The sequence below is a fragment of the Cnephaeus nilssonii genome (genome assembly GCF_951640355.1).
Source record: "Cnephaeus nilssonii genome assembly, chromosome: 6".
In the NCBI taxonomy this organism is placed as follows: domain Eukaryota; kingdom Metazoa; phylum Chordata; class Mammalia; order Chiroptera; family Vespertilionidae; genus Cnephaeus; species Cnephaeus nilssonii.
In genome coordinates, this window is record NC_137077.1 from 96,281,712 (window position 1) to 96,308,549 (window position 26,838).

At 43.7% G+C, this 26,838-nt stretch overlaps 1 protein-coding gene across 2 annotated transcripts in view; it reads right to left on the reverse strand.

Moving 5' to 3' along the window:
• Positions 1 to 6,891: 6,891 nt before the first annotated feature.
• FLT3 (fms related receptor tyrosine kinase 3) overlaps positions 6,892 to 26,838 on the reverse strand; it is a 79,016-nt gene continuing 59,069 nt past the window's right edge. For both annotated transcript variants that reach the window (XM_079775792.1, XM_079775793.1), the window contains 7 exons: positions 26,564 to 26,646; positions 25,828 to 25,955; positions 21,549 to 21,671; positions 19,344 to 19,455; positions 18,516 to 18,615; positions 17,941 to 18,046; positions 6,892 to 7,432 (listed from right to left, as the gene is read on the reverse strand). In XM_079775792.1, coding sequence (XP_079631918.1) covers positions 7,310 to 7,432; positions 17,941 to 18,046; positions 18,516 to 18,615; positions 19,344 to 19,455; positions 21,549 to 21,671; positions 25,828 to 25,955; positions 26,564 to 26,646 — 775 coding nt within the window. In that variant the 3' untranslated portion in view covers positions 6,892 to 7,309. The remainder of the gene's footprint in view (positions 7,433 to 17,940; positions 18,047 to 18,515; positions 18,616 to 19,343; positions 19,456 to 21,548; positions 21,672 to 25,827; positions 25,956 to 26,563; positions 26,647 to 26,838) is intronic.

The following is a 26,838-nucleotide window of genomic DNA, read 5'->3' on the forward strand; positions in this document are numbered from 1 at the left end:
GCAGGCCAAACAGCCCTGGGTGTTTTTCTTACTCCAAAAATATCGCCAGGAAATAGACTTCTTATTTCAATATAGGAAGCCAGTCCACGTTCAGACAACACAGCATAGAAGGTGCTACAAGAAGTTCAAAAGTCAATTCCATGTGTAGATGAATGCACTCCAGAACAGAGGGGTAAAAACCAGATCCTATCACAGAATCTGACATTAGGCTGCTCAGTAAATGACAGGAATGTGGTAAATAACACACATAAAATGCACAGTTGTCACCATAGTCAATAAACAATTGAATGCGGAATAAATGGATTGAAGTTATCTCTATAGAGGGTTGTTTTCCTTTCTAATCAACTGATTGAACTTTTCTTTAATTCTGCTTGAAGGGTGCCTTTTCAGGGGTAGGGTGTAGTAATGAAGTCAGGCCTGATGGCTGGGGCTCATTAAAAACCAGTAGTCCTAGGGCACCACCTACTGGTGAGACAACTGCAACGGTTGTAAGAGTTGGGTTTAATAGAATCTAATTTCATTGTGTCATCCGTTTTCAGAGAATGCTGCCTTTTAAATATCATATTTGGTATAACAAATGTTATGTAATGAATACCTGTGAACTCATTACCACACCCAATCCAAAACACTTCACATGTCATCACTAAATAGTGGTGATTGTATGTTCACATAGTACAACAGTGAAATGAAAGAACCCTAGGTTCATGTAACACCATAAGTGAATCTTAGAAGCATAATGTTGTTGTTTTTTAATAAAGCCAGATTTGGAATTCTACATAGAGTATGCTGCCATTTTTGTAAAGTTCATGAACAAGAGAATATTCATTTTCAAGGAAATAAAATTCGTTGGAGCCTTTAATGCTGCAACAACAAGGGGTGTGCTGGGTAGACCATTCCATGTATAAATGTGTTCTTTTGGCTCCCTCCACAGTGCACGCAGGTTCAGAATGTGTGTGTGTGTCCTGACTAACATCACTCTGGCAGAAGGAAAAGGAGACCATCCCTATAAATGTTAACTCACTTTTATTTTCCTCCCTCTAATCACCAACATTTTGGACAAGCCATTCAAGAGGGCTTACCGAATGCCTGTAATTCCACTCCCTCAAATCCTATCAAGATGATAGAAGAATATGCCAGTGAAGATAAATCAGTATGGCACTAAAGCTAGGAAGACCATTGACCAACCAAATCAGAGAGGACTTTCTAGAGAAGGTAAAGCAGATGAAACCCTCAGTTCAGCCAAGGAGACCAAGTCAGTGCAGGTGTTTGCACCAAGGTTATCAGGTTGTATAAGCCCCAACTCCTGTTTTCATTCTTGCCTGAATCCGATCAAGGTACAAAGTTCCACAATAAGAGAGGATGTTTATTCCCTACCTTGAGTTAAGGGCCTCCTTGGCTAGAAGGGAAAGCCCCCTGACTAAAGTCCCACTGCACTGCATACAATAGGGAGAAATGACACCTTAAATCATGGTGCTGTTACGAGAGAGAGAGAGAGAGAGAGAGAGAGAGAGAGAGAGAGAGAGAGAGAATTGGAGAGAGAGAGGGAGAGAGAGAATTGGAGAGAGAGAATTGGAGAGAGAGAGAGAGAGAATTGATACTGGATGGTCAAAGAAACACATGGTCATTACAACAGGGTCATTAAACATAATAAACACAAGAATTTAAAGTAGAATTGCCATATGATTCAGCAATCCCACTTCTGGGCATATTTACAAAAGAATTGAAAGCAGGGTTTCAAAGAGATATTGTCATACCCAGGTTCATAGCAGCATTATTAAATGATAAATGAATAAACAAATGTGTTATATATATAACACAACATGGATAAACTTTAAGGACATTATGCTAAGTGAAATAAGCCAGTTACAAAAAGACAAACACTGTATGATTCCACTTACATGGGATATGTGGAGTATTAAAATACATAGAGACAGAAAGCAGAACGGTGGTTCCTGGGGGTTGGGGAGCAAGAAAGGAGCTGTTGTTCAGTGGGTGGAGAGTTTAGTTTTGCAAGATGGAAAAGTTCTGGAGATACATTTCACTATAAAGTGAATATATTTAACACCACTGAACTTAAAAATGGTCAAGAGGGTAAGTTTTACATTATGTGTGTTTTTTAACCACAATTAAAAATAAATAAATAAATAAATAAATACAATAAATAAAATGTTAGTAGAACCCAAGAGAAATTGCAAGGTAAGTGTTAATAGGGGCTTGATGGTTGCAAGTTATTAATCTACATTTCAATTTCCTCAAGAAAAAAATTAGTGTAATTTTAGTACCTACTTCATAAGGTATTTCTGAAAATTCAATGAGATAATGCATATGTCATTCCTACCATGTGCTTAGTACAACAACTACATAGTTGGGGAAAATATTGACCCCTTGTGAAAAACAAAAAGCATGTTTGACAGTGTGGCTAGTGTAATTCCATTTATGTAAAAATCAGAAACTCTGCATGTGTGCTTGTGTGTAAGTACCTGTGAGTAATGTAAATATCTTTAAACAAGAAGGTGGAGAAAATATACCTGAAATTAGTTTAACAGTGGTTCCCCTGAAGAAGCATTTTGGGATTTGGGTGCACAAATGGGAAATTTCACTTATTACTATAAGTAAAAACATAAAAGTACTTGAATTTTTAACATCAAGCATATTTCATGCTTTGAGTAGGTAAGAAACAATTGAGTACGTATACTATTGTGTCCTGACTGTACATATGAATAGAAGAGTGGCGCACAACTTGGCACAAATCATATCTACTTTCTAACTTGTTTAAAATCCAAGGAAAAAGAAAGGATGTTTACTTAAGAAAATAAATCATTACGTAAGATAGGTAGACTCTATGTTCAGAGCCAACCAGATGAGACAGACATGAAGTCCATCCAAGATTTCAGTGGGGGAAGCCATCACTAACAGCGAACAGAGCTGAGGAAAGCCCGAGCAGAAGATAGCGCCAGGCTGGTCACGAAGCAATGGCTTAAATAGGGAGAGGAAAAGGGAGTTGGCGTCCCAGGTAGAGGGAGGGTGAGGGAAAGAAAAAAAAGAGATGAGACTGCCTAATACGTCCACTGATCAGGGGCTAGATAGAGCGTATGCTATCTAGTACAAGACATGCAGTGGATCAGCTGCAAGGAACTGCATGCTGGGAATTTGACTTTAGCAGATGGACACTGGAGCCACTGCAAGCTCTCCAGCCCAGAAGTGACAGATGCAGATCAGTACTTTGGGAAAATGAATCTGTCGATGTCTCAGGGAAAACACTGGGTGGTGGAGAGAATAGGAGCGGTTAGGTGAAGAAGGAATTAGTGTAATCCAGCCCTGGCCAGGTAGTTCAGTTGGTTAGAGCATGCTCCAGATACACCAAGGTTGTGGGTTCGATCCCCAGTCAGGACACACAAGAATCAACCAATGAATGCATTAATAAGTGGAACAACAAGTTGATGTTTCTCTTTCTCCCTGCCCCCAACCCCTTCTTCTCTCTCTCAGAAATCAAACTATATATATATATATATATATATATATATATAGAGAGAGAGAGAGAGAGAGAGAGAGAGAGAGAGGTAATATGCAAATTAGCTGGGATGCCGTAACAGTCACGACCAGCTCAGGCAGAGGTTGCACGCGCAGATGGGCAGGAGGGGACTGCTTGCGCTGTGAGCCAAGCCATGGATGGCAAAGCCCCAGGAGCAAAAGGCAGGGGAGCGTGCCCAAGTCTCCGCCGCCCGGCCCCAGCAGGCCTGGGAGCGGGAGCGGGAGCAGAAGCGGAGAGGCAGGAGCGCGTGCCTAGGCTGCCACCGCCGCGGCCGCCCAGCCCCAGCAGGCTCGCCTCTACGTGTGAGCTGCAGAGGAAACACCTTTTCTGACCGCTCATTGGCTCAGCTCCCAGTATGCCACTCGCAGTGTTCTTGGTAACTTGGGTAATAAGAATCCAAGAAGGTGATCTAGGGTTTTTCCACCTCACTCCTGGAGGAAAAAACTAAGGTCCACTGCTGGAGGGGCTAAGAAATGTCATATCCTGTCCTAGCCGGTTTGGCTCAGTGGATAGAGCCTCGGCCTGCGGACCGCAGGGTCCAGGTTCGATTCTGATCAAGGGTATGTACCTAGGTTGCAGGCTCCTCCCTGGCCGGGGTCCAGGTCAGGGCTCACGCAGGAGGCAACCAATCGAAGTGTCCCTCTCACATTGATGTTTCTCTCTGTCTTTCCCTCTCCCTTCCACTTTCTCTAAAAATCAATGGAAAAATATCCTCAGGAGAGGATAAAAAAAAGAAAGAAATGTCATATCCTATGAAAGACACATCTTGAAAATGCCTAAAGAAAGTTGTCATTTTTTCATGGTAAACAGACTGGAGTCCGTGTTGATGAAAAGATCTTGGCGGCCAGCAGTGGCAGCAGCAGTGGGGTGATGGGGTTGGTGCCTTCCCCTGATCAGCCCACAGAGGGAGGCCAGACTGTGGTTTAGGCCCACTCCCCGTGGGAAGCGGGCCTAAGCCATCAGTAGGACATCCCCTGAGGGCTCCCAGACTGTGAGAGGCGTCAGGCTGGGCTGAGGGACCACCCCCCCAGTGCACGAATTTCATACACCAGGTCTCTAGTCAATTATAAACAAGAAAGAAATTAGTGTAATCTAAGTGAATTTATGGGGGCTGGTCTACAGCAAAGGATTAAAACCAGGAAAGAAAGCACAAATGACAATTAGATAATGTCTATGGGCCAAGCATCGTTCTAAATGATTTATATGTTTATGTAATCCTACCTAATAAAACGGTAATATGCAAATTGACCGCACCTTCGCTACGCCCAAGCCACACCCACCAGCCACGCCCACCAGCCAAGCCACGCCCACCATCCAATCAGAGTGAGTATGCAAATAAACCTGACCAAGATGGCAGTTAATTTGCATACATAGGTGCCCTGAGCTGACCCCCTGCAACGGATTGCAGGGAGCTGGGGTCCGCTCTGGCACCAGACCGAAAGCCTCCACTGGAGGCTTTTGGCCTGGAGCCGGAGCAGACACCCAGCTCCCTGCTTTTGATGGATGGTGGGCGTGGCAGACACCCAGCTCCTCGCTCTGATTGGATGGTGAGCGTGGCAAGCGGACCCCATACTATCAAAAGCAGGGAGCTGGGTGTCCGCTCCGGCTCCAGGCCAAAAGCCTCCGCCCGAGGCTTTCGGCCTGGTGCACGAGCGGACCCCCTGCCATCGATTGCAGGGAGCTGGGGGTTTCTTCAGCCTGGTACACCAGTGGAACCCCTGCGATTGATCACCTGGGCAGGGAGCTGGGGGTCTGCTTTCGGCCTGGTACACCAGCGGACCCCCTGCGATTGATTGTAAGGAGCTGAGGGTCCACTCCTGCCCAAGAGGCTTTCGGTCTGGGCAGGCCTGGGCAGGGGCTGAGCCGGTGATCAGAGGGAGCTGGAGAGGCCTGCTCAGGCCTAAAGCTTCGGCCAGAGGCTTTAGGCCTGGGCAGGGCCCAGCCCGTGATTGGTGTGAACTATAGAGGAAACACCTTTTCTGACTGCACATTGGCTAAGCTTCCTGTATGCCATGGTAATATTCTTAGTAACTTGGGTAATAAGAATCCAAAGAGGTGATCTAGGGCTTTTCCACCACACTTCTGGAGAAAAAAACCAAGGTCCGCTGCTGGAGGGCTAAGAAATGTCATATCCTGCCCTAGCTGGTTTGACTCAGTGGATAATGCCTCAGCCTGCAGACAGCAGGGTCTGGGTTTGATTCTGATCAAAGGCATGTACCTAGGTTGCAGGCTCCTCCCTGGCCAGGGCCCAGATCAGGGCTCATGCAGGAAGCAACCAATCAAAGTGTTTCTCTCTGTCTTTCCCTTTCTCTTCCACATTCTCTAAAAGTCAATGGAAACATACCCTCAGGTGAGGATAAAAAATAAATAAATAAATCCATATCCTATGAAAGACACATCTTGAAAATGCCTAAAGAAAGTTGTCATTTTTTCATGGTGAAGGGACTGGAGTCCGTGTTGATGAAAACACCTTGGTGGCTGTGGTGACTGGCAGTGGCTGCAGCAGCGGGGTGATGGGGCTGGTGCCTTCCCCTGATCAGCCCGGTTGCCTCCCACAAAAGGAGGCCAGACTGCGGCTTAGGTACGCTCCCTGTGGGGCGCGGGCCTAAGCCGTCAGTAGGACATCCCCTGAGGGCTCCCAGTATGTGAGAGGGGGCAGGTTGGGCTGAGGGACCCCCGACCCCTAGTGCACGAATTTCGTGCACCGGGCCCCTAGTATATGTATATATTTATAACATACATATAAGATATACCGTATTTTCCGGCGTATAAGACGACTGGGCGTATAGAAGATTTCCTGGGTTAAAAAGTCGTCTTATATGCCGGAAAATATGGTATGTAATTCACTTAATTCTTACAACAGCCCTGTAAGATAGACGCCATTATTATCCATTTTCCAGAAGAGGAAACTGGGGCCTGAAGAAGTTCAGTTATTTGCCTAACATCACACAGCTAAAAAGTGGTGGGAAAACTCTTATTTGGAGCCACTATACTTAAAGGGAGGCTAAGAAGAAGAAAGAAAAGGCTACACTGGGCATATAAGGAGGAGGACAAGTCCAAGTCTATAAGCCTGTAGGATGGGGGATGCTAAGCTCCAAAGGATGAAAGGGACTGCATCAAGAGTGCTACAGAGAAGACAGCAGACGTCCAACATCAGCTCTTCTTCTCCTAGTCAGGGGGCAGGAGTCAGGGGTCCTTTAAAGAATCTGAAGAAAGAATGGGCCTTCTCAGCAGGAGAAAACCCACACATGCACAAACAAAACATCACACACAATTTCAGTAGGTTCATGAACTCCAGGTAAGTCTTGCCCTAAATATACCGTGCAAATAATTCAGTAACAAACATTTCTATAGTAGAAATTTTATTTCCATTCATAAAATATATCACTAAATAGCTGAAAAAGTTACATATTATCTTAAAACATAGATTTAAAAAATGATATCAGCTTCTCCTCAGCAAAAATTTTTTTTGTTTTATGTATTTACAAGAATATACTATACTTAGGTACACAACTTTCACTCAAGCCAGCCTGAGAAGGCCTTTGGATGTAGGTAGATGCTCCAATAAAGTTAATTATCAGCTCTTCCTGCCTTGTGCAAATTCAATTTTACAAAAGTTCCTTTGAAAACAACAGTAAATATAGAGAGCTTCTAGAGAAAAGTCCAGCAAAGCAGCAGTTGAGAATACATTTTTAGTGATGAAGTTAATCTTGTTTTGGTAATCAATAACCAGTTGAAGGTGAGGGGGATAGGAGTTCTTAAGACTAAATTGTTTCTCTATGAGTCTTCAGCGTGATCCTGCGGAGAGGGCTGCCCTGCACCGGTCTCTCTGCTGTAAGGTGGCCTGTTTTGGTAGCCGGAAGGATGTTTAGCAACATGGCCATCCATGTTCTGATACATCTGAATACAGGAAAGAGACAGAACAGTCATCATCTGGTTAACACTTACATGTCATGTGCCTATACTGCAAATTATTGCTTACTTTTACTACCCATAGGCTTTAGTGGCTATTCTACATATTCATTGATAAAGCAATTTTTTGCCATCTATTAATGGAGAAATCAAGTCATAGTCAAATATTTTATTTTATTACTGTTTCTACTTTTAGATATAACATCTTCATCTAGAAATCTTAAAGCCATGCAGAAAAACCACAAAAGAAAAAGTCCAATAAAAAAGACAATTGTTCATTATGCAATTAATACAGGGAACTGATTCTTGACTTCTCACTTGGGAGTTTAGTGACTTTTCTAAACTATGCTTTTATTTATTTTATTTTTAAAATATATTTTTACTAACTTCAGAGAGAAAGGAAGAGGGAGAAATAGAAACATCAATGATGAGAGAGAACCATTGATGGGCTGCCTCCTGCAAGCCCTACACTGGGGATTGAGCCCACAACCTGGGCATGTGCTCTGACCAGAAATCAAACCAAGACCTCCTGGTTCATAGGTCATTGCTCAACCACTGAGCCATGCCAGCTGGGTGGAGATTTAGTGACTTTTAAATTTCTTTTTACAAAAACAAAAACAGCTCTACTTTTTTGTCTGGTTATCAAATTAATACAGATTCATATGGATAATTTAAGGAATATAGAACATTCTATAGTAAAAAGCTAAAACCATCAGAGGTACCCACCATTATAGATAGCTTGCTTTGCACACACAAATTTGTATCAGTTGGTTCAGACTGTAGATTCTGTTTCAGCACCTTATTTTGAATTACTAATACTATGTTGTTTCTATGTTATATGTGTCAATTATGATGTTCATATGTTACATGTGTTACATCTTTCCACTATTTACTAAACATGAACACATATCATCTTTCTAATGGCAGCCTAGAGTTCTATAGTACCATAGATGTACCATAATTGGTACATAATTGGTTATCCTATATAATAAAAGGCTAATATGCAAATCAACCGAACGGTGGAACAACCGGTTGCTATAACACTTACAGACCACCAGGGGGCAGACGCTCAATGCAGGAGCTGCCCCCTAGTGGTCAGTGCGCTCCCACAGGAGGAGTGCTTCTCAGCCAGAAGCCAGGCTCACGACTGGCAAGCGCAGCGGCGGTGGCAGGAGCCTCTCCCGCCTCTGTGGCAGCACAAAGGATGTCTGACTGCCTGCTTAGGCCAGCTCCCCATGGGAAGCCATCAGTCGGACATCCCCCGAGGGCTTCCAGATTGTGAGAGGGTGCAGGCAGGGCTGAGGGACCCCTCCGAGTGCATGAATTTCGTGCACCGGGCCTCTAGTATAATATAAAGTTAAAAAGTGCACATGTGACTATGTCTTTGGAAGAGGTGGGGGAAGTAATCAAGGTGGATGCACATTTTTTGCTGTTATTGTCAACTAGAAGCCCGGTGCACGAAATTCGTGCACGGCGCGGGGTTGTCCCTCAGCCCAGCCTGTACCCTCTCCAATCTGGGACTCCTGGAGGGATGTCCGACGGCCCGTTTAGGCCCGATCCTGGTGGGATCGGGCCTAAACGGGCTGCCGGACATCCCTCTCACAATCCAGGACTGCTGGCTCCCAACTGCTTGCCTGCCTTCCTTCCTGATTGCCCCTAACCGCTTCTGCCTGCCAGCCTGATCACCCCCTAACCACTCCGCTGCCAGCCTGGTTGATGCTTAACTACTCCCCTGCCAGCCTGTTTGCCCCCAACTTCCCTCCTCTGCCAGCCTGGTCACCCCTAACTGCCCTCTCCTGCAGGGTTGATCACCTCCAACTGCCCTCCCTTGCAAGCCTGGTCCCTCTCAACTGCCCTCCCTTGCAGGCCTGGTCCCTCACAACTGCCCTCCCTTGCAGGCCGGGTGCCTCCCAACTGCCCTCTCCTGCTGGCCATCTTGTAGTGGCCATCTTGTGATCACATGGGGGCAGGATCTTTGACCACATAGGGGCAGCTATATTGTGTGTTGCAGTGATGATCAATCTGTATATTACTCTTTTATTAGATAGAATAGAGGCCTGGTACACGGGTGGGGGCCAGCTGGTTTGCCCTGAAGGGTGTCACATATAAGGGTGGAGGTTCCCTTGGGGTGTGGGGCGGCCTGAGTGAGGGTGGTTTGCAGGCCAGCCACGCTCCCTGGCAACCCAAGGGGAGGCCCTGGTATCTGGAATTTATTTTCCTTCTACAATTGAAACTTTGTAGCCTTAAGCGGGTGAGCCCGGCCAGGGTCTGCGGAAAGCTTTGCTTCCCCTGTTGCCGCCGGCAACCCTGGCCTGCTCTCTCAAGCTCCATTCTGCCGCCATTTGTTTGAATTTGTTTACCTTCTATAATTGAAACTTTGTAGCTTGAGTGGAGGCTTAGGCCTGCAACGGCTATGGAAAGCTTGGCTTGCTCTGTTACCTGGGAAACCTTGCTCTCTGTGGCTGTAGTCATCTTGGATTGGGGTTAATTTGCATACCCGCCCTGATTGGCTGGTGGGCATGGCTTATGTAGCGGAGTGATGGTTAATTTGCATATTACCATTTTATTAGAGAGGATCCTCACCCGAGGATGTTTTTTTCATTGATTTTTTTTTTTTAAGAGAGAGTGGAAGGGAGTGGGAGAGACAGAGATAATCGATTGTTGCCTCCCAAACACACCCCGGCCGGTGCCAGAGATCGAACCTGCAACTGAGGTATGTGCCTTGAACTGGAATTGAACCTGCAACCCTTGAGTCCATGGGCAGATGCTCTAACCATTGAGCAACCAGCTAGGGCAGGGGATACACATTTGAATTGTGATACACTTGACTTATGCTGACCTGCTTAAGGGTTCCTTATCTCTATTCCTATCCACTGTGCTGGGAAGACTACTTCCAGAGCCTTACCAACATGGGTAGTAACAGTCCAGATCCTTGTTTTCTATCCCTCCCTCTCTGCATATGTTTCATGATAAAGTTAAGCATCTTTTTCTATATTCAATGACCTTTTTCATTTCATTCTGAACAGTCTATTTCCTTTGCCCTTTTATATTGGGCTGGCATATTTTTTTATTTTTTTATAAGAACTCCTGCCCTAACTGGTTTGGCTCAGTGGATAGAGCGTCGGCCTGTAGACTGAAAGGTCCCAGGTTCAATTCCGGTCAAGGGCATGTACCTTGGTCGTGGGTACATTCCCCCGTAGGAGGTGTGCAGGAGGCAGCTGATCGATGTTTCTCTCTCATCGATGTTTCTAACTCTCTATCCCTCTCCCTTCCTCTCTGTAAAAAATCAATAAAATACATATATTTTTAAAAAGAACTTCTTATGAAGCAGAGATGGTGTATTTGTTAAGTTTGACAGACTCCTCCATTCCCCCATTCCTCACTACTGTCTTTGTTGCTGTTGTTAGTTTTTTGTTGTGTTGTTTTAAATACATTTTCATTATTTCAGAGATTTCTGAGTTGAAGAGAGAGAGAGAGAAACATCAATAATGAGAGAGAATCATTGACCGGCTGTCTCCTGCACGTCCCACATTTGGAATCGAGCCCGCAACCCGGGCATGTGCCCTGACGGGGAATCAAACCTGGCCTCCTGATTCATAGGTCGATGCTCAACCACTGAGCCACACTGGCTAGGGCAATACATCTTTTTTGTGAAGTGGATACAGCAGTTGGTGATGACCTATTGGACTTGCTGAAGCAAATGTATATCTCTGGCACTGAATTTCTAACTATCTAATGAAGACTGTGACAAAAATACCAATAACACTTCAAATTCAACATTTCTAAACCTGAATTCATTATCTTTGGCATCTAAACCTTCTCTTCTTCCTGTATTTACAATTTCACTTAACATGCTGCCATTCATTCAGTCCCACTGTCTAGAAATTTCAGAACTACCTCCTCAAGATCTCTCTATACCTATAGCCAACCAGTTACTGGATCTAGTTCTGAGTATATCACTTCTTTTAATATCTTCCTTTCCATTTCTTTAAGTGACTTTTAAATGAACTTTTAGTTGTACAAGTAATACATGAGTACATTCTCCTTATAAAAATTTTAAACCCTAGGTTTTCAAATATATCAAGTGTTTTCAATATAAAGTACATAAGATTTTTTTATACTTTAAAAAGTGGTTTTTCTATACATAGTTATGTTCTCCTTTTCATTCTGAGTATTATCTTCACTTTCCCTTTTCCCATAACTATTTCTCTATGCTGAATATGCTTAGTGGTATATTTGCATGTTTTATTAGTGTAGTTACACTAGAGCCAGATTGCTGTTCAAACCCTAAGTCGGATGTGTACCGTGCTACCTTGAATAAATGACTTCACCTCTCTGTGCCTTAACTTATTGCTCAAGAGGTAACACTAGAACCCACCTCAGAAGACTGACATGAGGATTAAGTGAGTTATTATAGGTAATACTAGAGGCCTGGTGCACGAAATTCGTGCATGGAGGGGGGACGTGTCCCTCAGTCCAGCCTTCACCCTCTCCAATCTGGGGCCCCTCGAGATCGGGCCTAAACGGGCAGTTGGACATCCCTCTCACAATCCAGGACTGCTGGCTCCCAACTGCTTGCCTGCCTGCCTTCCTGATTGCCCCTAACCGCTTCTGCCTGCCAGCCTGATCACCCCCTAACCACTCCGCTGCCAGCCTGATTGATGCCTAACTGCTCCCCAGCCAGCCTGTTTGCCCCCAACTTCCCTCCTCTGCCAGCCTGGTCACCCCTAACTGCCCTCCCCTGCAGGGTTGATCGCCTCCAACTGCCCTCCCTTGCAGGCCTGGTGCCTCCCAACTGCCCTCCCTTGCTGGCCATCTTGTAGTGGCCATCTTATGTCCACATGGGGGCAGGATCTTTGACAACATGGGGGCAGCTATATTGTGTGTTGCAGTGATGGTCAATCTGTATATTACTCTTTTATTAGATAGGATATTAGTAGAGTGTGTGGTAAACATTCAAAAAACAACGTTTGGTTTTTCTAATCATCACCTATTATTTTGTTTTTAATGCTGTTTTCAGTTTTAATTAATCCTGTCTTTATTAATTTCCTCCTTTTGCTTTTATTCTCTTCTTTCTTTTCCTCCTCCTTATTCCTCATGTTTTTGTTAGCTTCTTCAGTTGAAAATACAGTCATTTATTTTAACTCCTTTTTTGTTTTCTAACAAATGAATTTAAAGTTAAAATTTTAGCCAACTCCCATAAGTTTAAAAGTTTAAATATGCAGTGTCCATTTTTATTTCTTTTTCCTCTTTCCCCTTTTCTCCTCCTCCTTTTTAATCAAAGACTTGATTTGTAATTTCTAATATATGCCTTTGGGGCTTTTGGGGTTGCTATGGTAATTTCTCACTTCACTACACTGAGTTGAGTGAATGTGGCCTGTCTGATAATAATTTTATTTATTTTAAAGTTCTCTTTCTTAAGTGGATTTACTAGTTCTTGCCATTTTGTTTTTCCTATATCTATTATTCTCTTTGTTCTTTCTCCCCCATTTTTTGGGTTGATCAGGTTTTCTATGGTCCTTGATTTCCTCTACACTGGACTTGAGGTTATACAGTAGATTTCTATTTTACCAGTGGTTATATTTTCATTTTTCACACCCATTTTATTCTTACATATATTTAACAGTGTGGCTGCTCCCAATGCAGAACTTCTGCAGAATCCCATTGGACCTCTTCCTACCCTTTTGTTTTTTTAAAAAATATATTTTTATTGATTTTTTTACAGAGAGGAAGGGAGAGAGATAGAGAGTTAGAAACATTGATGAGAGAGAAGCATTGATCAGCTGCCTCCTGCACACCCCCCACTGGGGATGTGCCTGCAACCAAGGTACATGCCCTTGACCGGAATCGAACCTGGGACCCTTCAGTCCCCAGGCCGACACTCTGTCCAGTGAGCCAAACCGGCTAGGGCTCTTCCTACCCTTTTGTGAAAGCATTTTTTCCTTGTTCTTTCAAAGCACCTTCTGTTGTGGGTTTTCCCTCTTCAATTCAATCTTAACTGCTTGCATTGTCTCAGGGATTTTCCACGGTTTCTGGTCCACAAGGATCTCCTTCTTGCTTTCAAACACAATTTTGCCTCACTTCTTTTAAAGTATATATTGTCATGTATGGGAGCTGATATGAGAGAAGAGATGATGTGAGTTCAAGCCCCACAGCCACTCTCCTAGTTTGCTCCCTCATTTGTGCTCACGCACCTACTGCTGCACTTGCCTCTTTATTTTTTATTTTTTAAATATATTTTTATCGATATCAGAGAGAGAGGGAGAGGGAGAAAGAGAAACATCCATGATGAGAGAGAATCATTGATTGGCTGCCTCCTGCACACCCCACACCGGGGATCAAGCCCACAACCCAGGCATGTGCCCTCACAGGGAGTTGAACCGTGACCTTCTGGTTCATAGGTTGACACTCAATCGCTGAGACCTACTGGCTGGGTACCTCTTTATTTTTATTATTGTATTTTTATTTATTTTAGAGAGAGGGGAAGGGAGAGAGAGAGAAAAAGATTGATGTGAGTGAGAAACATTAATTAGCTGCCTCCCTCACGCATCAAACCCACCTTTCGGTGCACAGGATGGCGTTCAACCAACTGAGCCACACTGGCCAGGCTGCACTCACCTCTTAACTGATATACTTACTCTCACTCTTTGCCTTTGTTTTCCATAATTTACTTTTATGATTCCTTTCTTTCTTTCTAGAAATATTTACATCCAACTTCTATATACTAAACATTATGCTAGCAGCTGGATATATAATGGTGAACAGCACAGACGTGGCCTCAACCCACATTTGTTCATTTATTTAGTGACAGCTATTGTCTCCTGTCTAGGGGACTCCATCAGGTGACGTAAAGATGAGCAGCACCATCCTTGTCCTCATACATCAAGTCCAGTGATGAGAAAGAGGACCACAAAACAAAATTATCATATAATATGATGTGCATCTCATATAAAAAGTGTTATAGAGTCTGAAAGAAGGAGCCTGAAAATTGACTGGGGAAGTTAGGGGAGTCTTTGTAGAGGAGAGAATATTTGACCTGGCTCACTTTTTATATTAATTGAGGAATAATTCACTATAATACTATATTAGTTTCAGGTGTACAACAGTGATTCAAAATCTGTCTATATTGCAAAATGATCATCACATAAATCTAGTTAACATCTGTCACCATACATAGTGATTTGGGTCTTTAAGACAAATATTGAAGCATGTTTGTCTGCTCTAAAATCTTCATTGGTTCACCACTCTTTAAATAATACTTTAGTAGGTTATTCAATGATCACCCTGCCCTAACTCTACATTTTTGGGGTTGGGTTATATCTAAAAGTATTAGCCTACATTTTCTCTATGTGTTTCCCTCCCTTTTCACTTGTTCTCTGAGGACACTTGCTTTCCCTATGCATGATAAAGCAGAAACAGAGATTCTACAAAAACCATTCACATGCGTTCCAGGAAAGGTGACCCCAAGCAAAGTATGCTGGCCAGGTCTGTCTTCCCATTCAAGAGACTGGATATGATGACCTAGCTGGTTTGGCTCAGTGGAAGAGCGTCGACCTGCGGACTGAAGGGTCCCAGGTTCCATTCTGGCCAAGGGCACATGCTTGGGTTGTGGGTTCAATCCCCAGTAGGGGGCATGCAGGAGGCAGGCGATCAGTGATTCTCTCTCATCGTTGATGTTTCTATCTGTCTATCCCTCTCCCTTCCTCTCTGAAATCAATAAAAATATTGGGGAGGAAAAAGAGACTGGACGTGACTATGCTTAGTTGTGAAAAGTTGGAGTGGTAGCAGAGGAGGGACAGAGTTTGCTCACAGTGGGCAGAGCTGCCTGATATGGTTGTGCAGATTACACCTTGCTCAAAGGTGCCTAGCCAAGTGGGCAAGTGGGGACTGAAACCCATATGTGCTCTGCTCTCCAGGAGTCTAGACTGGATACACCAGCCAGTGGTCAGGGACTTCTTTTGGTGTATTCATCCCACCCACAGGGGGCGCCTTCTCCTAATTTACCTAAAGAAGCTACCGCTTGCTACCAGAGGCTCCGATACTGGTAAGAAAACAACTTTTCATCACAGAGGGTCAGGGAGAGAGCTGAAGAAATTGGGGGGAACGTTGGAGCACTGTCCTTGAGCATGGATACCCTCAGCTGAAGCTAGAGCAAGGGTGGGGAACCTTTCTCCTGCCAAGGGCCATTTGGATATTTATAACATCATTCAAGGGCCGTACAAAATTATCATCTTAAAAATGAGCCTGCTATATTTGGTCCAACATTTAATATACTCACCCCTAATGCTTTGGCAGGGCCAGACCAAATGCTTTGGGGGCCTTATATGGCCCAAGGGCCAGATGTTCCCCACCCCCGATCTATGGAAAGCTTGCTATTCCATTCCTGATGCCCCCTGAACAGAAGGAAGGGGATCTGGATATCCTGTGTGTGGGGGGACGTGAAAGGAGACCCGCACACCAAGACCAAGGTGATCCTGGCCACAGCCCAGGGGCTCTTCATTAGCGGTGGGCCCTCCCCACCTGGTTACACTCACCACCTTCACAGTCTTGGTTCCTCCATTTCCCCCCACTCACCCTATAATGTAGTCACAACCATTTATTTCCCATTCTAATTTCTCAACTTTGACCCTTTATATTACTCATCTAGCATGGAACACACTACTAACCCTCCATTCCCCAGTAGCCAAAATACTACACATTCTTCACAGCACAGCTCAAAAACCAACTCTGTAAACTTGCACCTAACTTCCCAACAAGTAAAAATCACTCAACCCTTTTTCTTTACTCCACCAGCTCATTTCTTGTTTCTCTCTATAACTCTCCTTTCAGTTTTTTGTTTTGTTTTTGGGGGTTTTTTAAAAATATATTTTATTAATTTTTTACAGAGAGAAAGGGAGAGGGACAGAGAGAGCTAGAAACATTGGTGGGAGAGAAACATCGACCAGCTGCCTCCTGCACACTCCCCACTGTGTATGTGCCTGCAACCAAGGCACATGCCCCCGACCAGAACCGAACCCGGGACCCCTGAGTCCACAGGCCAACGCTCTATCCACTGAGCCAAACCAGCCAGGGCTCCTTTCAGTTTATTTCATGGTGTCATTAACTGCTTACAGGTAATTTTCCAATAGCCTATAGTCCCTTGGGGGCTTTCTATATCTCACAACCGTTTTGACCTAATTTCCTGACAATATCTTAGTTTCTATACGCGATTTTTTAAAAATCATAGCAGGAGGAAAGGACGCTCACTATCTACATAGGCCTCTAGAGAGACCACAGAATTGAAAATGGGCTCTTAATCATTTCAAAACAGAGGACAGATAATCCACTTAAAGAATCAGATTCATATTTAACTAACATTTATTGAGTAACTACTAAGTGCCTGCTATGTGTTAAGACTTTTCACATATGTCATCTTTTTTTTTTAATAAGTTTTTAAAAATATTTTTATTGATTTCAGAGAGAAAGGGAGAGGGAGAGATAGAAACATCAATGACGAGAGAATCATTGATCGGCAGCCTCCTGCACACGCCCCTACTGGGGATCAAGCCTGAAACCCAGGCATGTGCCCTGACCGGGAATCAAACCGTGACCTCCTGGTTCATAGGTCAACGTTCAACCACTGAACCACACTGGCCAGGTACATATATGTCTTCTTAATTACTCCTTAAGATTATGTGAAGTAAGGTTTGTTAATCCCATACTTCAGATAAGGAAACAGACCCCAGAAAAAGCTAAGTGACTTAAGTCATATAAGAAGCAAACTATGGAGCCAAGATTTAAACCTAGGTATGGGGAGTTCAAGGTGCCACCTTTCATTCACTTCACCTAGGGGATGGCTCCTTTTGCTGTACTATGTGGTACTGATGAGACAAAGAATCATCAAAGTAATTCCATGTTCCCAAAGTTCAAGGATCATTTAACTTAGCAACGCATTCTACATGTGAGAAAACTAAGGGCCAGAGAAATAAAGTGATTTGCTATAATTCACACTACTCTTAGGGAGCAGAGTAGTCGAGCTGGTATTAGACACTCACAGATTCAGGTCAATGTTCTTACCACTCTACTATATTACATGATTGCATTGTACAAAGCCACATGTTGAATTAGGAAAGGTAGGTCAGGGATTAAATTTTATTTAGTTGTCTAGTCCCCTGCACTGGACACTTAAAATCATTTAATTCCTTAATCAATTGGCTGAAATTTTCAGAAAAAAACTCTCCCCCCCAAAAAAAGTCCCTTATTAATAAGTATGTCTCACCCATACTATCTTTTTCTTTTTTTAATTAAATTTAATTTTGTGTAAAACTTAATTACAGTTGACCTACAATATTATATTAGATTCAAGTGTATCACTACACACAACTTTTAAAGGGCAACCCTGACAAGTTGGGGTGAGGAAGGCAACTTGGTGCCTTGGGTTCTTAGGAAGCCAGCAGCAAGTGTTCTCATTGCCTCCTTTACAGTCCCACTTGAGAAAGTGCCGTGTTGCCACATACCGCTTCCTCCGCGTCTGCCAGCTGACACCCCAAACATGAAGTCAGATTAGAGAAGGATGGCCGTTTCCTTGAGTCGAAAGCCCAGCAGGATTGCATTATAAAGTATCTATAAAAGTAACAGAACAAGGAGCAAGATGAGGAAATCTGAATGGAGCAAAAGGGATAATTTTTCACATAATGAAGTGCCACTGATTGCCAGGGAGCTGCGTATTTGTGGCATGTTTGTTTTGTGGCAAGTACTTGACTGGATTTTGAACTCCTATCAGAAAGGACAAATTTGATGATGGACAGAAATGCATTTTTAAAAATACGAGGTGGACGAGAAGTCAGGAGATGGAGTCTTATCACTCAGGATCCCTCAAGCAAAGGAACTGAAACCCAGAAGTGAGAGTACCTCAGGGCAGGAAAGGTTCGGTTTTGTTCAGAAAACCCCAAACACAACGGGGGGTTTTCTTTTCTAAAGAGGAATCATATGAGCTTTGCATTAAGGAGTTTTACTTTTCTTGTCATGCACTGGGAACTAGACAGACTAAGCATTTCTGATTGCGGCCACTTCACAGTCTGTGTGAACTTACATTTCTTCTGTAGCATAAAATGGCTGGTCCATTTTAAATCCACTCTGAATGAGTTTATAGAAGTTTGCATCAACCGGAATGCCAGGGTAAGGATTGACACCTGAGGGAAACATTGGGGAGTAGAAGCATTTATTCTTCCTTCCTTCCTTCCTTCCTTCCTTCCTTCCTTCCTTCCTTCCTTCCTTCCTTCCTTCCTCCCTTCCTCCCTTCCTTCCTTCCTTCCTCCCTTCCTTCCTTCCTTCCTCCTTCCCTCCCTCCCTCCCTTCCTCCCTTTGTTATTGTTGTTGTTAATCCTCATCCGAGGATATTTTTCCATTGATTTTTAGAGAGAATGGAAGGGAGGGGGAGAGACAGAAACATCCATGTGAGAGAGACACATTGATCAGTTGCCTCCTGTATGGACCCCTGAAACCAAGGCATGCGTCGTTGATGGGAATCGAACCCATGACCCTTCAGTCCATGGGCTGACACTCTATCCATTGAGCCAAACCAACTAGGGCTCATTCTTCATTTCTTTATTCATTCATTCATTCAATTAACAAATGTATGGAGAGCTCCAATGAGCAGACGCTAAATTGTGCTGGGCTGTTACTGGGCCAAATCATGGTTCCAGCTGTCAAACAGGCAATGCGCTGACGACAGAACTATGGACCCCAGTAAATAAAACATCAAGTGGCACCTGCTGCAACAGAAGTAAGACTTGGGAGCTCTGGGCGCATTCCAGGTGGCATTTCATCCACTCTTTGACTTAGGAGCTGAGGAGGGCACAGAAAGACAGACTGTCCAGAAGCCCAGTGCCCAGAGAGGGCAGCAAACTGCAAAACTTACCAAGTGAGAATATCTCCCAGAGTAATATTCCGTATGACCAGACATCACTCTTAATTGTGTAGATCCCTTCAAATAAGCTTTCAGGAGCCATCCACTTCACAGGCAGGCGGGCCTGTGTAAAATCCAAGAGATCAATGGTGAGTTTTCCATGAAGACAAACACTTCTTGTCTCTTGTGAGCTAGAAGGTAAATTTGATCTTCCTAAGGCCACTCTTAATGCTTTATTGAGAAAATCATACTCCTCATGGGCAGTGTTTCATATCAAACTAGCATTCAAACATAGTAGCCTTAAGAAAACCCCCGCCCATGTTTCTTTAAAATGTAACTTGAACAAAAACTTGTGCTTGCAATTGAAAAGCTTAACAGTAGATACTTTCCATTAAGGGGTAGCTAGTCAGTTGCCTGGAGGTAAGTGGATACTAATGAATCAGTGCATGATTTTGTTAAAGCATTTCTTGGAAGAATTTCAGTGAAAATGCTCTCCACAAGAAAATGTGGTGAAGGAAGCATATGTCATTACTTCCAGAAATGACAGCAGGCAGGCTTCTGTGGCTTTAACAATTTCCAGTAGCATGAAACGGGGGTTTTAAATGAGCACAGCCTCAGATTAGAATCGAGACAGGGACGAAGAGCATTGTGCAATAGTTTTTCTTCATGGGTTAGGGAACCCTTCGCAGTGCACGTTTATTCTGTCAAGTAAAATAAAAACTCAAGATAGAAACCCTATCTTAAATCCTCCACAAACTGATGAACTGATAGAACCAAGCAGGCTAGTCTGGCTAATGTGATCAACTGAATGAGTGAATTGTAGTTGCCAATGTGACTCAGCTTCTTACAGAAGTGACCGCCAATTAGTAGGGCAGAAACTGCATCGCCATAGGTGAGCATTCATCATATTTGTGACGTCAGCTACAATGAAGCACAGATCTAACATCAGCTCAGAGGATTATTTGAGTCTAGTGGAAATATGGTTGAATTTGATTTTTAACATTTATTGGATGTTTACCCTGGACAGGAGCTTTCATGTGGATTTTATTGGTTCATTCCCACAACGATGCTGACTGAGATCAGTGTATATTCCCCATGGGAAACACTGTACATCGTGGTTATACAGAGACTCAGGCTCAGACTATTCACACTCTCATCTTTGGACTGTGTAATCACGGGCAAGTTACATGTCAGTGCTACAGTTTCCTCACCCACAAATGGGTACTTTTGACCTAACTCAGTGGTCGGCAAACCGCGGCTCATGAGCTACATGCAGCTCTTTGGCCCCTTGAGAGTTCTAACGCCACTTCTTCAAAATAGACTCGCCCAGGCCGAAAACCGACTTCTGCGCATGGGCCACGAAGTTTCAATTGCACTGTACGTGCGCGCCCGCACGTGGTATTTTGTGGAAGAGCCACACTCAAGGGGCCAAAGAGCTGCATGTGGCTCGCGAGCCGCGGTTTGCCGACAACTGACCTAACTGAATTAATATATGTAAAGCCCCTAGAACAGCAGTAAGCATGATATCAGCATTTGTTATTATTTTACAAGTAGGGACAATAAAGCAGCTAGAAACCCCAAAAATGAAGAGCCCCAAAGAAGAAGAATAGGGGCTTGAATCCAGGTGTAATTCCTAACAATCATACTCTTTCAACTACTCAATGTTATCTCCTAGTATTTCTAATACTTTTCTTATAAATAACACACCTGTCCTCAGTATTTTTTAAACAAGTAAATTTAGTCATATTCTAGGTTTCCCTGTGTAATAGCAATAGGATAAAAGATATTCATTAACTAATATTTAATTTACATATTGTGCCTTATAGAAATTTATATTTAATATTTGATTAACATTAAGTACTTTATGGTAAATATTAGTTATTCCCATCATTGAAAACATAACTCAATAGTCACTTTATAGTTAAGGGAAATAAATGCAAGTAATGAGATTTGTTTTTTAGTGTGGCTTGTACTCAAAAGACCCTAAATGACCTATTCTGACGAGCCCCAAGATAGATGTGTTGCTGTTTTGCGCAAATTTTATTACAGACAAACTATTCCCTGAAGTTGCAGAAAATTTGTTCAGCATAAGAAAGCAAACTGCTCAGAGGAAACGTCTGGATGTTAATCAACACTGCAGTGAGTGTACATGTTCACCATGACAATGACAAAACACAAAATAATGGGAGGAAAACGTGTAAGAAACAGCAGTCTCACATTGCCCCTGATAACGTAGTTGGAATCACTCATAATATCTCGAGCCAATCCAAAATCGCATATCTTCACCACTTTCCCACGGGTCACCAGCACGTTTCTGGCTGCCAGGTCTCTGTGGACACACTGGAAGGAACGATACGGGAGTTATCTGCTGTGGTGCAGTCTCACAGTGGCAATCTCTCTTCTGGCTTTGAGTTCAGCAGGAGTTACAGATGAGCACATGCATAGTTCGTGCGGTGTCTTATCTTTGCTGGGTCATAAGCAGGCACCATGAAATGTAACCACGTCAGCTGGCGAACCCAGGGCCCAATTCTCCAGCTACTGTGGCTGCTTATGGAACATTCTCAGAGGCCAAAGGGGGTGGGTTCTGAGAAAGGAGATCAAACGGAGTCGATGTCGTATCTTGCTATAAATAAGAGACACAACGCGGCCCTCGGCTGAGCTCCCAAAGGGATTTTCAGAGCTGTCTTTCAGCACTCTTATCACGGTGATGGAGAAAAAAAACTCCAGTCAAGGGCATGTACCTTGGTTGCGGGCACAGCCCCAGTAGGGGGTATGCAGGAGGCAGCTGATCGATGTTTCTAACTCTCTATCCCTCTCCCTTCCTCTCTGTAAAAAACCAAAAAAATATTTTTTTTTAAAAAAAAAGAAAATACTATGAGACAGTAATTTTAAAAAACTATTGAGCAAGGATGTCCAAATTTGGAAAGGAAGAGCAAAGAAGGTAATAAGTACTTTTAATATCCTCGGGGGGGGGGGGGGGGGAGGGGGTGGTGGTGGAATTCTTGCACTTCTAATTGAGGTTGTGCTAAATACAGGGTAGGCAAAAGTAGGTCTACAGTTGTGAGTACTCATAACACATAGTTAATGAGGCTATTGTAATAATCATAACCTGCATGTCGTTTCTCAGATGAATAACTGTAAACCTACTTTTGCCTATCCCTATATACAAATTAATTTGGAGAAAATTGACTTTCCCTTTAAACATTGTCTCCTATGAATATAGTAGAACTAATTTATCTGGAGTTTGTTTTTTGCCCTTTAGTAAAGTTTCACAGGTTTCTTTCATATAAAGACTAGAGTCCCAGTGCATGAAATTCGTGCACTTGGGGGACGTTCCCTCAGCCCGCCTGCAACCTCTTGCAGTCCAGGAGCCCTTGGGGGATGTCCGACTGCCACGGAGGTGAGAGAGGCTCCTGCCACCGCTGCTGCACTCACCAGCAGTGAGCCTGGCTTCTGGCTGAGCAGCACTGCTCTTGTGGGATTGGGCCAAAACCAGCTCTCTGACATCCCCCAAGGGGTCCCGGATTGCGAGAGGGCACAGGCCAGGCTGAGGGACCCCACCAGTGTATGATAAGGGCTGGGGAGGTTGGCCAGCCGGGGCGGAATCGCAGGAGGGCTCTAAGGCATGTCTGGTCCATCTCACTCAGTCCTTATTGGCCAGACCCCAGCAGCAAGCTAACCTACTGGTTGGAGCATCTGCCCCTTGGTGGTCAGTGCATGTCATAGTGAGTGGTTGAGCAGCCTTAGCATATCATTAGCATATTATGCTTTGATTGGTTAATCAGCCGACCAGTGGACTGGACACTTAGCATATTAGGCTTTTATTATATAGGATGTTTCTTGTTATGTTTATCTTAAGATGTTTTATAGGTTTAGTTGCTATTATGCATAGAATTTTTTCTAGTCTTCCAAGCTATTGGTTTATTTCATGTTACTCTTTTAAAAAACTGAGATGTAACTGACATGTAACATGGTATTAGAGAGTACTTTTTTTAAAGGAAAAAATACAGTTGAAATGATTCTCTCCAAACTCAGGGAGAAAGGAGTCAAAGGGAGGAAAGTGGAGTAGAGAGGGAGGAAGAAAATAAAAGACTCAAAGAAAAAAGAGGAGAAAAGTTTGGGAAATAAAGAGAAGATAATGGAAGGCAAGCAAATGAGGACAGAAAGTAGCTGGAGGAATGGCTTAAATCTGCTTATAGGCAGGAGACACTTGAAATGTCAGGGAACAGCAGGGCTGAAAGGCGGTTATAGAAAGATTGCAAAATTGAGGTAGAGGCCATGTTTGGAGGCAGGCTCCAGGACCTTCTCCTCATAGCCCTGAAGGATCATGAATTAGCAGCGAAGGAGGTAGTAGGCAGGTCTCCAGGGCTGCTGCCCATAGCAGGATGCTGTGAAACAGACAAAGGCACCCAGGGTGGCTGGCTTAGAAAGCAGGGAACTCTGTGCTTGAGCCTCTCACCCCCTGGGTCAAGTGCCCATGTGCAAGGCATGGCCTGACAACCTGAAGTGTCTAAGGAAGGACCAACACTGCTACACCTTGTTGTGAGGAGGGATTCCTGAGGACTTCCTGTCTGGACATGTCACGGTAGCCTGGGAGAGTTATAATAACCATTATCTAAGAAGGGCTCCTGAGCCTTTATACTATAACTAGTGGCCCAGTGCACAAATTCGTGCACATTGAAAGGGAAACAATTTGAAGAAATATTTTAATATCACTATTTGTCCTTTCTCTATAATAGAAGTGTTAACCAAATTCACAATTGACAATGGCAAATGGAAACACACACATGCGATTGGCGCCAGCAAGAGCTTTATATGTATGGCACATGCATGAGTCAACTTAACCTTTTATTGATATAGAATAAACTTGCTTAATTAGACCTGCTTTCTGATGTAGCTAAACTTTTTCCAGCCCAGTGAAGCACCCCAACTTCTCTTTCAGGTAATTGTCAGCAACACAGCAGTAAATATCAACATGAAGCAGATTATTATTGTAGATCACAGAGGGAGAACAAAGGGTAAAATATTTAACTGCAGCAGTGTTTGACTATATTCTGCACAGTGAGAAAACCTGAAGTCATTTTCAAGGTTCACCATTTCTTATTTCTTTTCAGTCGGGTCAAGTTTCTAAGCTTTCTAAATCTCAGTTTTCTGGCTAATAAAAAAGAAAATAGGATTCCACTGAGTCTCCTATCTACCTACTCCAGGATTTCTGTGAGGATCAAATGAGATGAGGCACAGGAAAACCCTTCACAGACATTTGGTTAAAGTGTAAATGTTTCTACCTGGCTATAAAGCAAGTCTTGTTCCTGGGCTGAAGAAACTGCAAGGAGGCTAGTAGCTAGGGAGAGGAAGCTGGGCGTTGCTACATGACATCATTACCCAGCACCCACAGCCACCATTTCCGGGCTGAGCTGGGTTGTGGGCCGCATTTTGCTCCACGGGGTCTCGCCAGCATTGGCAGTGATTTGGTGGGTTGTCACTCCGGGGTGGTGGCAGGGCATGTGTCTCACTTGGGGGAAGCTGAGTGTTGCTTTGTCAGCACCAGGTCCACGGTGCCGTTTCTCTGTAAATGGCAAGTGCGCATCATGGCAGCTTCTGCGTTGAGCATCTGCCCCCTGATGGTCAGTGCACGTCATAGCAACCAGTCGGATGGTGGGAGGGAACACTTAGCATATTAACCTTTTATATATAGACTAGAGGCCCTGTGCACGAAATTCGTGCACAGGGGGAGGGGTCCCTCAGCCCGGCCTGCACCCTCTCCAATCTGGGATACCTTGGGGGATGTCCGACTACCGGCAGTAAGACATCCCTCTCACAATCCGGGACCGCTGGCTCCTAACTGCTCGCCTGCCTGCCTGCCTGATTGCACCTAACCACTTCTGCCTGCCAGCCTGATGCCCCTAACTGCTCCCCTGCTGGCCTGATTGCCCCTAACTGCCTCTGCATGCCAACCTGATCGCCCCCCTAACTGCTCCTCCCTGCTGGCCTGATCACCCCTAACTGCCCGCCCCCCCCCCCCCCCGTTGGCCTGATTGCCCCTAACTGCCCTCCCCTGCCGGCCTGATCGCCCCTAACTGCCCCCCCCGCTGGCCTGATCGCCCCCTAACTGCTCCTGCCTGCCAGCCTGATGGCCCCTAACTGCCCCCCCCCCCATTGGCCTGATCGCCCCTAACTGCCCTCCCCTGCCGGCCTGATTGCCCCCTAACTGCTTGCTCCCCTGCCGGCCTGATTGTCCCTAGCAGTCTCTGCCTTGGCCCCCACCACAATGGCTTTGTCCAGAAGCAAGTCAGACGTCCAGAAGATGTCTGGTTGAGCCGGTCTAATTACCATGTTACCCTTTCATTAGTATAGATTAGCCAAGAACCAGATAACATTCTAGATGATTCCAACAGTGGATAAGACTAAGGGATAAAAGTTAAAATAAACAAGAAAAAAAATACATCTTTTTCAAAATTATCTTTTGTTGTTTTAATTTCTTCTTCAACAAGCTTACCGACTTAAATTCCAGAAATTCCATTCCTTTGGCAACTTGATAAGCAAAACAAAGAAGATCTTCAAATGTAAGTACATTCAGGTCCTCTTCTTCCTCCAACCTTTTTTGGTTTTCATATTCAACTTCATCTGTAAAATAGAACTGGTCCTCATTTTTGCCAAAACTCTAAGAAGTTGCCTTAGTAAATCTCTATGAGATTATTAAGGCCACAGTTAGGTGAGGTGCCAAGACGAGCACGGCAGCCCATTTTAGGAGCCATATTGTATACTTGATGTTTTCTATTTGATCCTTTTAATAGTCTGTGAGGGAAGTATCATTTGGCCCATTTTACAAATGAGAAAATTGTGACTCCGATGGTTAAATAAGTTATCCAAAGTCATCCAGCCAGAAAGTAAAGGAACCAGAGATTAACCCAACTTCTGTCTGACTCCAGAACTCAGCATCTTTTCCACTTACCAGGTAATGGCATGACTCTAATTAATTTATTACTTTAGGAAGAATAATCTGACCAAATAAGTAGCCCCCAGTGTTCATTAGTTAAATATTGACATAAGATTCACAATACATAAATTGTTGTTTTTTAACTACTTTTAAAGCAAATATATATTCACAGAGCCTATAGATAACAGTAGCAATGTAAAACATGCTTTTGCATCTACACATTTTTTTAAAAAGATAACAGAACTCATTTATCCATTTCTATTTTTAAGTGCTACTAATTAGAATAAAATATTACCTTTGGGTTGAAAGGAATTCCCATTGAATCCTGAGATATGGTCTGTGTCCTGATGTATATGAACTTCTTGGGAACCGGGCATACTATTTAAAAAAAAATTGTTATTTCATTATTTATGTTCTTCTGAGTAGACATTTTTAAAAATACAATTCATCAAAGAAATTAATTCCCATTATAAATGGGCTTTTAAATTAAAAGCACAGCATCAATTTGTCTACTTTTTGTGGAATTAAAAACATCTGTGTAATTGAGCCGTTCTAACTGGGAGAAGAGTG